At 42.3% G+C, this 13301-nt stretch overlaps 1 protein-coding gene across 5 annotated transcripts in view; it reads right to left on the minus strand.

Moving 5' to 3' along the window:
* Positions 1-13301, minus strand: part of LOC119738881 (titin-like) — a 34957-nt gene that overhangs the window by 1653 nt on the left and 20003 nt on the right. For 2 of the 5 annotated variants that reach the window (XM_038213861.1, XM_038213860.1), the window contains exons 5-7: positions 3628-7419; positions 2737-3235; positions 2062-2304 (exon numbers count right to left, since the gene is read on the minus strand). In XM_038213861.1, the coding sequence (XP_038069789.1) occupies positions 2062-2304; positions 2737-3235; positions 3628-7419 (4534 nt within the window). Of the gene's footprint in view, positions 1-2061; positions 2305-2736; positions 3236-3627; positions 7420-9043; positions 10118-13301 lie in introns of those variants that run through there. The other 3 variants (XM_038213862.1, XM_038213864.1, XM_038213863.1) reach the window with 3 other exon arrangements.

Below are 13301 nucleotides of genomic sequence, written 5' to 3' on the forward strand. Positions count from 1 at the left end.
TAAGAATAATGGTGACAACCAGTACAAAGCAGAATCCAGGCACTCCACACGTTATTTTGGCTCAGTTGGACCCCAAATGACAATTTCACTGAGCTGCTAGGATAACGACATTTCTTGAGCAATGAAAAATTCTGCTCATCAAAAACTGGGCCAAATTTCATGGCCCTGCTAACCACAGAATTCCGCGCTTACGATCACCATTCTGTGCTAACCGTGCTAGCAGAAAACTTCTGTCGTAACCCTGTAAGCACAGAATCCTTAGTTATGGGATGTATGCATGCGCAGAAGCTAAACTTTGTCCCTAATCCGTAAAATACAAAGACAAGATAAGTTTGCGGTAGCATCATGTGAATAAATCTCTTTTGTGAGTATGTGTGGTTCTGAAAAGAACCAGAGGGACTTTTTTAGAACCACACATACTCACAAAAGAGATTTATTCACATGGTGCTACCGCAAACTTATCTTGTCTCAGTATCTTTCCGCCATGCAAACCTTCAAATCTCAACCGTGAAATACACTTATCGTAAGCACAGAATGTTTTGCTACGGTAAGCAGGTTTTTTTCGCTACCAGTAAGCATAGCAATGAAATTGGCTCCATGTCACTAGCCAAAATCTAACAGGATGTACCGGTACATTGCTTCTCAGCTCTTATTTGGTTTATCTGATATATGCAAAGTGTCGGCTTAGCAGATTTTTTTGGTCATAAAACCACAAATTCTTTATTCCCTGATGCCGGGAATTTTCATATACACATTCCCTTTGCGACAGCAAAACTAGACAAATTAAGAAGATGAGCGGATGCAGGGATTAAGACATTCAATGGTGTCTGTCTCCCAGCCCACAGTGGTGTGGACAAGGTGGTACTCTGTCTCTGAGGATCTAGATCTCCAATAAGCTCATGCACTAGGACAATCACATTAAGTTGGAGCAATATATCCTACAAAGAATCTTTAAAAGGGCAGTATAAGTGCAAGAGAGGAGACCATCTAAATTATAAATGAATGAAATTTGCTTTTGATGAGCTCAACGTGCAGAAGGCATTTGAAGTGCTTGAACCAAAATGTGAATGACACATGTACATGAATGAAAGGATAGCAAGTGACAAAGTCACATCAGCAATTCATGCGATGAAAAAAAATCAGCAAGTTCTCAACCATATACATACTGTAAAGATGCAGGTCACTTGACCTGTGATGTTTGATAGACATTGGAATGGAATTCATTAATTTACAGTGGGTGTCGAGGAATAAGTATAATGTTTACTGTTATTGAACACAATGGACTTGTTTCCAGACCAGGATGGAGCTTGCACTAGTGACACATGATCACGTTCGACCAATGAAATTTACGGTATCCAAAACACGAGCAACAGTGTAAGGTGTGCAATACTGATTGCTACGCATGAAACTTTAGCCAACGTGAGAGCAATTGCAATGGAAGGATGAACAACGAGGGGACATATGCCATGAAGTACCGTCAACCAAATTTATCTTCAAGTAAACTTGAATCCTCCATCCTGATTGGTCGATCCATGGCAACAACAGTGTGATATAAGGGCTGTATTGCACGGTCCATATCGCACCCTGCGTATTGCGCTATTCCAAGATGCGAGCGACATTCCAGCTGCATGCGCTAAACCGCATAAAGGTTCGTGTAAAGCGATGGTCCAACTTTACTGCGCGTCAAGTTTTCTTGAAGATAAATTCGTTATCGCGCTCGCGCTCGTGGAACACAGAATAATGTAGTGCGTCTGTGTCCCACATACTGTACCACTCGGCCGAATGTGGGACACAGATGCAGTACATTGTTCCGTGTTCCACTCGCGCTTGGGGGATAACTAATAATACCACCATTTGGCCAACCTCTATACAGCCAATTACATGCAATGGCAGAACAGTTGGCGCCAAGCATCATGCATTGCCTACTAACAGACTTCACTGCTCTACAGCACGCAATTGAAAAACAGCTCTACAGTTTATTCTCACTGCTACAAGCTCACTCTATGCATGATTATGATCTGATGGCTCAGCGACACATGCAATGCCCATGCTGCATCTAACCTGTATCATTCGACGTTTCGTCTTCATACTGCGACACCGTTTTGATTTTCCCTTCCACCTTAAGCGCCAGTTCGCGACGCCTTTCCTCCTCAAACTCTTTTTCTATGTAATAGTTGACGGTTTTGAGGTTGTAGGTGGAGTCGGGGAAGTTTTGAGAGGTGGGCCGGGGATTGTGGGCATTTGGTGGTTTAGTACGGCCAGCTTGGCTGGTGGGTGTGTTAGTGGATCGTTTGAGAGATAAACCTGTATGGTGGCAAAAGCACATTCAAAGCTGAATTACAATTGTACATCCCAAGCAACAAGACTTTAAATCGTCAAAACTTATCATCAACGGTTCTTTCAAAGACAGCATACCGGTATCTCCAGAAATGATAGACTGATTTTATCACATGCGATAAGGTGAGAATGCAGAATTAAACAGGCAATAAATCAAAGTTTATGCTGAGGTTTCAGGAGGTTTTACAGGGTACCTCAGGGTTCAACCTCAAGTTGGCGCTTACTTAATTTTGCATTCTCCCCTTATCCATAAACCCCATTCTTGTTTCTATTTAACCAAGCATCACATTCAAAATTTGCTCACTTCCCTCCCTATCCATAAATTTCTAAGTTCTGACCAGGCTTACCAAAAACTAGAAAAACTCATAATAAATCTCTTGGAATGGTTATCTACTCTACCTCTTTCCTTTCGGAGCGTCATTTCTCTCTCCTCTGCCAATCGGATGTCCCTCTCCATCGGTGTTTCCCTCCTTCTTCTAAGAACGACAACCTCCTGCTCTGGTGATGACACGGAACTTGACCTCTCAGAAACCTGTATCTTCTCAGTGACCTGTGAGCTCTCGGTGACTAGTGAGCTCTCAGTGACGTGTGACTTCTCCTTCTGAGTCTTCTCAACAATGACCACATCAGGAATGTCCGCATCAAAGGCTTTCTTGAGATCCGTGCTTGGTTTGGTGGCAGCACGCTCTTTCTGGAGTTCTGCCTCCCGTTCCTTGGCAAGACGTATTTCCCTCTGGACCAGGGTCTCAGGCTTGCTTGGGGACGAGTCTGTTGCATCTTGCGAACTTGGCTCCTCTACTGGGGATGCTGCACGGTAAGGCGACGGGGAAGGGGGTCTTTGCAAAAACGGTGAGGGTGGTCTAACCACGACTGGTGAAGGGGGTCTTTGCTGCGTTGACTGTGAGTCGGAAAAACAAGTGAATGCATGAACAACAAAACAGGTTTTAAATAGGATAACCCTTATACTGATGTGTTGGACAGGACTATTGTTCAAATTCTGACACAAATTCTGATTTTCTCCCATTGCAGTAATTGTTTGTTTACTCCTAAGTCTGTATGTTTGCTTTTACTGCGGTGCAACAATTGTTTTATACCAATTTTAAAAATATAAATGACCCTATGCTCTGATAAAACTAAGAGTTGTCATAAAGATTCCTTTGTATAAGTCTGAAATAGCTCAGTTAGCAGATGCTTGAATGTAAGCAAGAAGATCAGTGACAGTGCATTTTAGCAATCAATTGCTTTTTACATAATTTGACAACAAAACAGAATATTGTATCATAAACCTACCTCTTTTGCAGCACTCTCCTTAAAGACAACAGTCACAGGTGGTTGTTTTACTGTAACACTGCCCTCTGTGGCCTTCATTGGTCCAGGTTTATCATCGCTCTTCTCGCTAGTTTTTCTTCCCCGTAGCATTTTCTGGTACTCCCGGTAGCTGTTGTAGGGTTCAGCCTGCATGGAGCTGAGGCCAAACCTAACCACAGGGGACTTGTCTGGCAGTTTTGAGGTCATGGGTGCATTATTGGCTTTCTTTGGAGTTGCAGGTGTTAAGGCAGGTTTGATTGGGACAGTCTTAGGTCCAGCAGGCGTGGATGCTGCTTTGATTGATGTAAATGATGAGCTCTGTAAAGTGGGACTTTGAAGGCCTTTTATGGGTGTTGAGCGACCAGATGAACTATGAGAACTACCCTCCCCACTTGCATGGCGGGCTCTGGTCTCTTCCAATGCTCTCTGACGCTCCAGCGCATTCTCCCCTTCTCGCTCTTTCTGCAATCGGATCTCGCGCTGGATGATGGACTCCTTCCGCCTCGGCTCTTCCTTGCTTATAGGAGTGTCTGTCTTGCTCTCATCTTTGTCAATGATGACAACTGTGGGCTCTGGGCTCGGACCTCTTTGTTGAGTCTCTTCTACCTTCTGTGTAACTTCAGGCTCAACCAGCTTCATGTCTTGTAATTCTGCCTGTCTTGGAGAGACTCTACCAGATTGGTTGCGAGGACTCTTGATGCTGGACCCTCTGCTTTCAGCTATTTTCGGTGTTCGTGGAAGCTCTTCAACATTACCCTCAGCATGATTCTTGCTCAGTCTATTTTCTTGCTCAAAGAATGATTCTTGTTTGATGAGCTGCACTTGTGAGTCTTCCTTTTCAACATCTTCCATGTCTGAGCTACTTTTCAGGCGTCCCTCTTTTAGCAGTTCTTGTTCTCGTTCCTTTTGCTGCCTGATCTCCCGTGTGATGATACTCTCTGAGGTACGGTGGCTCTGTATGGCAACTTTGCGCTGTGGAGTGACATCATAGGTGAAGGACTCACAGTGATCATATTCATCATCCAGATCTTTTGGCATGATATCAGTTGAATCATCGTCCAAAGGAGTCTCTATCCTCACTTCCTCTTTGGGTTTTGTTTCCTTAGCAGTTGGTTCCTCCCTGGGTGCATCTTCGTCTTTCATCTCAAGAGAAAACATCCTTCTGGGATCGAAAACATCCTTCTTCTCTCGGCGATTCTCTAGTTCCATCGAAGGCGCCACGTTAATTTTTTGCTCCCAGAGATTACGCACCTTCTTTAAATCAATGTGAGCTTCATCGTTGCCCTCTTGACTTCCAGCAGGCCCTGCCTTTGATGCATCTGATGATTCTGATGAGGCTCCAGTTATTTTTGACTGGATTTCTTGAGTTGAAGGCACACTCTGAAGTGATGTGTTTATCTTTTTTGGAGCAACTTCACTGTCGCTCTTTTTATCTTCTGAAGTTATCGGGGATCTCTCTAAATCGACCTTAACTGGAGAAGCACTCTTGGCATGAATATTTGGAGGTTTCTCTTGTAAAGTTTGTGTCTTTACTTCAGGGACAATGGCATCTTGTTTTGCTACATTCAAGGGTTTCTCAACTGTCTGTGGTGTTGGCTTGCAAGGTTCTGGTATTAGTTTCGGGGCTGAATTACTGACATTTCCCCAAGAGGTTGAGCCTGGGGAAACTGGACTTCGTACAGGTGGTTCCTGCTTGATGTCGCTGCTCTTTCCAGTTGGTGACAAGGGTCCCTCACTCTCTGGTGAGGTCAGATCATCTGACTGGATGCTGCTTCCTTGCCAGCTGATTTTCTTTTTCCTCTTGACCTTCATGGCTGCCATAACATTTCTCCTCTCCTGCTCATACTCAAACAACGTCTTGCCGTCCTCGTCAACCTGCTCAGAAGACTTGCTCCCTGGTTTGGGTCCGTACAGGGCTCGGATGAACTGTGTTGACTTGTTGGCAACGCTAGGATCTTTTGACCTGGGAGATGTGACGGCTTCTTCTGATGGCTGATCAGCTGCTATTGTAAAGGTGCTGATTGGTGGCTCACTAGCACTCCGGGATTTGGTATCTGCAGATATGGTCTGATCTCCACCAAGTCCAAGCAAAGCATGTGACGACAGGAAACTGTCAGTGGCTGCTCTAGGCTTTGTTTCATATAAGCTTCCCGGCCTTTGGTAGGCTGTCTGCACTTTGGGAAGAACCCGCACTGATGGTAGAGCCAAGGAGATACTCATCGAAGATATTGGTGCAGATGGAGAGGGCTGTTTGGGAATTGTCGGCTGGAAGGAAGAATCTCCGGCATTGGAGTCTCCTCCGAAAAAGCTTCGCCGTTTGGCATTCAAATCAAGTTTGGTGTCTGTTTGACTGACCGCAGGCTCTGCCTCCGTATTCTTGGCATCACTTTTAACGACCTCACCTTCAGTTTTTGAAAGGGCATTAGTTGGATCACCTATATCTTGGACAGTGTCTGGTGGGGAAGAGAGAGTGCCATTCGTGTTACTTGAATGCTTGGGGGCACTCTCCTGCATAGTAATACTGCCTTCTCTAACCATCTGATCCCAGGCCTTGTTCGTACCGTGAGCTGATTTTTCTTCTGGCTTGGTAAGCTTTTCTGGCTTCTCCAGGTTATGAACATCCTCCTGTTCTGAAGCTTTCAAGGTGTCTAGATCTCTGACTCCATCTGCTGCCAAGGAATCATTTGCTTCATCTATCACTGTACCATCTCCTAGCTCATTCAGAAATCTGTCTATGTCGCTAGGAGTTTGCCCCTTCTCAACTCTCTTATCCTCATCATCAATGACTGTACCATCTCCCAAGTCATTCAGGAACCTATCCATGTCGCTTGGTGTCCGTGCCCTGTTGTTGCTCTCTATGTTTTGTACCACTCCAGCATCTCCCAAGTAATTTGGAAGACTATCCCCGTCAGCTGGAGCCAGTTCCTGGCTAGGCTCTGTGATCTCCTTGTCTACCACTCCAGCATCTCCCAAGTCACTTGGAAGACTATCCCCATTAGCTGGAGCCTGTTCCTTGCTAGGCTCTGTGATCTCCTTGTCTACCACGCGAGCATTTCCCAAGTCACTTGGAAGACTATTCCCATTAGCTGGAGCCTGTTCCTGGCTAGGCTCTGTGATCTCCTTGTCTACCACTCGAGCATCTCCCAAGTCACTTGGAAGACTATCCCCATCATCTGGAGCCTGTTCTTGGCTGGTCTCTTCAATCTCATCGATAGCTGTGCCATCTCCTAATTGGTTCAGAAATCTATCCACATCGCTTGAAGTTCTTTCCTTGCAGGTGTCTTTGTCTTCATCAATCACTGTACCATCTCCTAGGTCGTTTAGGAGCTTGTCCAGATCACTGGCAGTTCGTCCTTGATCGGTTTCCTTATCAGGATTCCCCTGATCCCCATTCTCTTGAGGATTCCCAATGGATATCAACAAGTCTCCATTACTTAGCTCTGAGTTCAGAGAAACCATGTTGCTGTTACCCTCTGCATTATCCAACAATGGGTCAAAGTTGTTGTCAAACTCAGGCGGAGGGGCGACAACAATTTTTCCATCTAGACCATCAGTATCTCCAAAGTCAACAAGAAGATCCTGTGGTCCTCCGTTGGTTGCCATGTTGGCGTTAAGGTCAGCAGTGGCAGTTTTGGTCGAGGTGTGCTGACCGTTCAGAGTGTCCGGTTGGCATTCAGTGTTTGGGATGGGTTGGTCTGAGAGGAGATCCATGCTGGTTGCTGGGTCTTGTGTGTCCTGATTGGCTGATCTGTGGCTTAGGTCAACGGTGAATGCCTGCAAGAATAACGAAAAATAAAAAAAGCAGCTTTTAGAATAATGCATGCTTAACTACAAAAATTAAGTTTGTCCCAATTTGACACAAAAACTATTTGCAATGTTAAACTATGAAAAAAGCCTGGTCCAAAGGTCATAAAAGCAGAATGTTTTGACAAACTGGTCGGACTATGAATTGTCTGAAGAATGCTGCAAAGTGAATCGATCCCTGTGAAATCCAGCCAAGTCTAACCTATGTGCCTGTACAGAAATGTTTAGGTACACTATAGGCCTACCGGTACGTGTAGTACATGTATTTATGATACACTCATGGTTGGTCAGCAGTCAATCTGAATGTTGGTTTTGGCGTCAAAATAGGACAAACAAAATTTGCATCGCATTTACCAGTACCGGCAACCTGTAAACATGTCTGTCAATGAACAAAAGAACATCAGCCTAAATGCTCTCATTCACAAAATTGGGCCCATGGTAAACCTTTCCAAAAACGTCTGTTAGCAGCGATCAATCTCTTTTTTATTGTGATGGTCAATGAATATTTTGTAGTGATTCAGTCACGGTGCTTATGAAACCCTGGGTGATTCTGCCCAGGAATCGCTGACGCATGAACTGCTTTGATGAATGCTTGATCCCAGGACCATGTCAATTGTCCACAGGAATGCTGTCCTTGGGTCAAATTGTTTGAGTGTGAAAAAGTACCGGGCAGTGATTTTGGTTTTCAAATTAAAGCAAACAGATTTTATAAATAAAACCAATTTTGTGACATGTACATTGTACATTTCATAATGATGGATTTAAAGTCTGATTGGGAAACTTCTTTTAAAATTCAATAATGAGCATCCGCAGTCTCATGACTGAATCAGGCAAAAGAACTGAATTCGTAGGGAAGGCAAAACATTCACATGTAAACACGTTTTTGCGATGTACATGTACGGTACCTTTCTACCTTGAGTCAGTTTGAAGAAAGTTTTTATAAGAATGAAATTCAATCAATCCTAAGCCTGCTGAATGCAACAACATCACGGGCGCAGATTGATTGATTTTGTTAGATTCAGTTGGTTTTCCACTTTACTTTTGCTGGATTCTGTTGGACTCAATGAACACCTAGAATCCAGCAACAATACGATTACATTGTAGAAGAAAATTACTGACGGAGGCAGTACAACTGCATAGGTCACATGTGTAAATTCAATGCTCCTTCGATTTTATGTATCGATTTTTAGAATCAATATTTGAGTAATTTTTGCACTTTTCTATTTAATGTATATTTTCTTCTCAGGGATTTTTTTAATGTGAACGTGTAAAAAGACCAATGGAATTTCCCCTTTGTTAGAATAATAAAGTTTGTAATTTTGTGTTGTGTGTTCACAACGTGCACGCAAAAAATTAAAATCTCACTTGAAGAATGCATGTCATGCATGTGAGTGTGATGCATGTTCACTTATGTACCTATATGTATACTGACTGAATAATCTTCTGTTAAGTAAAAAAAAATAAACTTGAAAATCAAGGTTTAATTCAATAAATAAAACACTAACAACTATTTAACGAAAGTGCAAGAATCAAAGAGAACTGTTCTTAAGACAGGAGACTGTGTTTAATTCCCTAATTTTACAAACAGACTTACAATTCTGCCCACAGACTGGGAAGTCAAGAGTTTAGACACAAGGGAATCTGCCACAGCACTAAAGACGGGCTTTAGTAGATCCGGATCCGTCATCAACAGGGTCGTCAGACTGTCTTTAAGATCAGAAGAAAGATTCCCAGCAACTGGGGCTGTTTTGGCATCAGTCTGGTCATTGGCTATGCTACTAAGATCCTCAGGTCCCTCAGAGTTTACCGTAGTCACAGGACTTGGCTCTGGTTCAGTACTGGCTCCCTGACTTGAATTGACATCACATAACGATTCACTGTTGTCGTCCATTTTGAATTATGCTCATTTTCCACCACAAAGGCAAAAGATGACAATTTTCAAGTTGGTCACCAAGTCTGCAAGACTAATTTTTGTCAACACTTCTTGCCAACATCTCTGGTGCAGTTGTAAATGTAGTTCCACTAGTCTGCCTCATCAAGTCATGCCAACACAAAACAAAACTTGGGAGATGCTCCACATTCTTGGGATGAAATTAATTTACATGTTTACTTTCTCAAACCATTATTATAGACTCCTTCAAACCACACCCAAGACAACTAATGATAAGGCAGTTACTGAGCGCACTGTTGGACCAATATGGACCCAGGTTTTGTTATCATTCTGGGGTATATCTAGCTTGACACAAATGATGTTTTGAAATCTTTGCATACCATCACCACCCCCTAGTTGCATCAACACAATAGCCTGGAGCTACAGGGGTTCCTCTGATGATTGCATCGTCTGAATCCAGCACCCAGACAAAAGAAAAAGGATCCCTCATGAATGCTCAATGATACACATCTACATGGACATTCTCGTTCTGCCAAGCTTAAACCATGGGCCAAGACACTTTTTTTGATGAGGCTTTATTTATGATTCGAGTTTCTTATGTGACTTCGTCCAGGAAAACAAAAATTGGAAAACCAAGAGAATATCCTCTTGCAAAACTAAGAGAAAAACAAGTTGCAGATCAGAGAAGAAAGACCAAATTTAAGAACCCAGAAGAAAAAAGAACAAATAAGAATCCAAAGACACATCTACTGGTAACTGTGTTGCAAAAATATCTAAGAAAAATGGGATATCCAACCCCCCCCCCAAAAAAAAAACCCAACAACAACAACAACAACAACAACAACAACAACAAAATGAAGTCATACAACTGTATCTCAGAAGTGAGATTTGAAAAGTTTCTGCACTTACTCGTTCGCTCCAGTTTTAGATTTCAAATTTCAATGTGTTGTAAACACTCCGACCTCTACATGCAATTTAAAAAGGTCCTATCTTTGTGAGATCTCGTTAACAAATTCCATCTATTGTTGTGTCGCTGGCCTCCCCTTTTGTGAATAATAACCTTAGAGATCTGGAGGAAGGCCTGAACAGGTAAACACCAGTGGGTTTAAAAGCTTTGACAAAATGGGAACAAATCTTGCATGAAAGGCTGATCCAGGATAGGTGGGGGTATTTTAACGCTTTGCTTGATTGTCCAGACTGCTCCAGGTTATCAATAGTAGGAACATCCGTCCCCTTGGGACGAATTGTGGGCAAAAGATGAGTCAGTATTTGGGCCAAGTCTTTGCAGTCCAACAAGCGGTCTACCTTTCTTGAGCTGTTATAGTCTATAACTAAAGTAATTCGAGGAAAAGTTCTGTCTGAATAACAGGAAATGTATGCTAATTTTAAGATCATTTCATGGCCCCAATGTGCCGATGTTGACAGGAAAGTGGACATTTTGCTTAAGTACTGAAGTTAATTAATTATGATTCTTGTTGGGCAAGTCCAAGAAAAGGTCCATTTTGTCCCATATGTAATATTATGCTTTCTTTAATAATCATCGCAAAGACGGCAACACCACAAATCTGGGTCTTTATTTGCTGTTCTTATTGTAAAAATCCACGTTTCCCACACAAATGAGATGATCATTTTGCAGACAGTTGTAAATTTCAATGTACCCAGGGTAATACAAGAAGCCTCTCATAAAGAATAATCCAATATCTGCCCTGTATCACAATGATTAATTCAATGGCCAATTACCACGGCAACAGGTTGGCCCAAGGTCACATGGGCCTGTTGGTTGTCAGGTCAACCAATGATCTTTCATTGACATGTACCGTTTTGTACCATCAATTGTGTGGATTTAATGTGGCAGTCTGATGGCATGTGAGAGTCACATAGAGTACGATGTGTATAAATCTGTGAAAAATACCCATGAATGTTCTGGTAGATACCGGTATTAGAGATGCATGTGGTGTTGGCTTTTTTGACACTTAAATCCAGAAAAGACATTTTTATCAAGAGTTTCTTGGATGGCACTATGGCAGTGTATGGAATCAACAATGCTCCTCTAATTTATTCCAATTGCAGTGCAATAATATGGTCATTTCTAATGCTGTGGATTTACATTCATAAATCATTCATCACATGGTATAAGCTCATTCCATAAATCTGGGGTCCAAAAGTGACTTGCTTGTGTCTCTGTCTTCTGCCTGATCTTTGCCATAGGTATCATCAAAATTAACGTCAAACCATTTTAACTTTGGTACAATGTACATGTACTTACCTTTACATACACGTAATCACTCTTGAAGAGAGAAGGCATTGAATAATGTGTCCTGAATTTACAAAATCTTCCAGTGCATGCACATCAGATGTTAAAGGGACACACACAAAAATGGATCCTACATGTATGGAATGACCCTGTACCCCATGCATCTTTTTGAAATGAGTGCAAGCTCTCAGTTAAAAGTTTGGATGCTGACAAGTCATGGGAAAAGACCCCCCCCCCCCCCAAATCCATCCATAAAACCTATCATGAGGTTTGGGAGGATTTTGTAGGATTGAAGATGTACCTGAGAGCCCATCCCCTGTGGGGCTTGATGCTCCTCTAAATGTCAAGTACAAGAATGTGCTAATTGAATTCCAGAACGGCAAAGTCTTTCACAGGATTCGTTTCATTCCATCCATTCATTCATTCTTTTAATTTGTTTATTTGGAGAGTTCTCTGCAAATGTATGTATTCCTCTTGATGAGGTTGTTACACGTACATGTATGTAAGGTTAAATGTAACTGAATGTCAAGAAGTGGGAATACCTGGCTTACGTATCATTCAGTAGGCCTAACTATCTTTAAAATGAACTTAAGTAAGGGTGAAATCTCATCTTCAGCAGCAAGGTAAAATATTTAGATTCCAGATTTTTTTTTTTTTATACCAGCGCTTCTTTTGAACATGATCACTGAACAAATACAGGATGCACAGTGGCATAGTTGGTGGACATGATGTTTGCTTCAAGTGCAAATAAGCTCAGCTTTGACGAGCGTGTTACACCAATGCAGACAGGCGGGCAGCAAAGGACTTGTTTAAATATTGGCCAGACATTGTGGATTGTTTGGAGTTCGGCTGCATGCAAACCAGATTACATTTACAACAACAACGCAGGGGACCAAGTCCTTAGTAGGCAAAGGGTGATTGAGTTGAATGTTAACCGGTGTCCATACAGTGGGTGTTGGATGATGCACTGTCTCGTTATGAATTATTCAGCTGGATGCCTTGAAATACAAATATATGTAATACCCTTGCATGTGGACTACAACATTGGAAAGAAACATTTAGCTGATTTTACAACACACACTTGATGTCAGAATGAAATACCTATTATCGAGATACATGTACAATGTACATGTACTGTATATGATGTACAGCACAGCAAAAAGCAGCTTTACTGATCAATCAACCTGCTTCAACTAAGCTAGAAATTGTTGATTTAAATAGTCATCAGTTTTAGTTTTGCTGCTCATACATGCATCATATGGGCTACTGCCGCAAAGAAAAGGCCCAATGCAATTTACCATTCTGCAGCAAGTTCCTAATAATTTACCCAAGTGTACAGCTACACAACAGCAACTTTGTTCTAGCCACTCGCCCACTCCACTGGACATTTGGCCAAAAAAACAAGCACATACAAGTAGACAATTCCACTGGTTTTCTCACAGATTCATGAGTTGAACTTAAAGTGTGTTTAATACTGAACTCAACTCTACACTAAGTTATAGCCCTACCTCCGTTTGGTGTCCTGAAGTCTTTAAGGCGGTCCAAACAATTCTACTTTCTAAGTTTCAGGGTTCCTTCAAAGCATATATGCAGAGTTTACACCATAGGAAATATTACCTTAACGGCTTCTGAAGAACTCTTAACACCAATACACATCCATTCATTGGAGCATGATTGGAGGTCAGTGTTTGTTGGCCAATAACACCA

This window comes from Patiria miniata, unplaced genomic scaffold, assembly GCF_015706575.1.
Source record: "Patiria miniata isolate m_02_andy unplaced genomic scaffold, ASM1570657v1 HiC_scaffold_3, whole genome shotgun sequence".
In the NCBI taxonomy this organism is placed as follows: Eukaryota; Metazoa; Echinodermata; class Asteroidea; order Valvatida; family Asterinidae; genus Patiria; species Patiria miniata.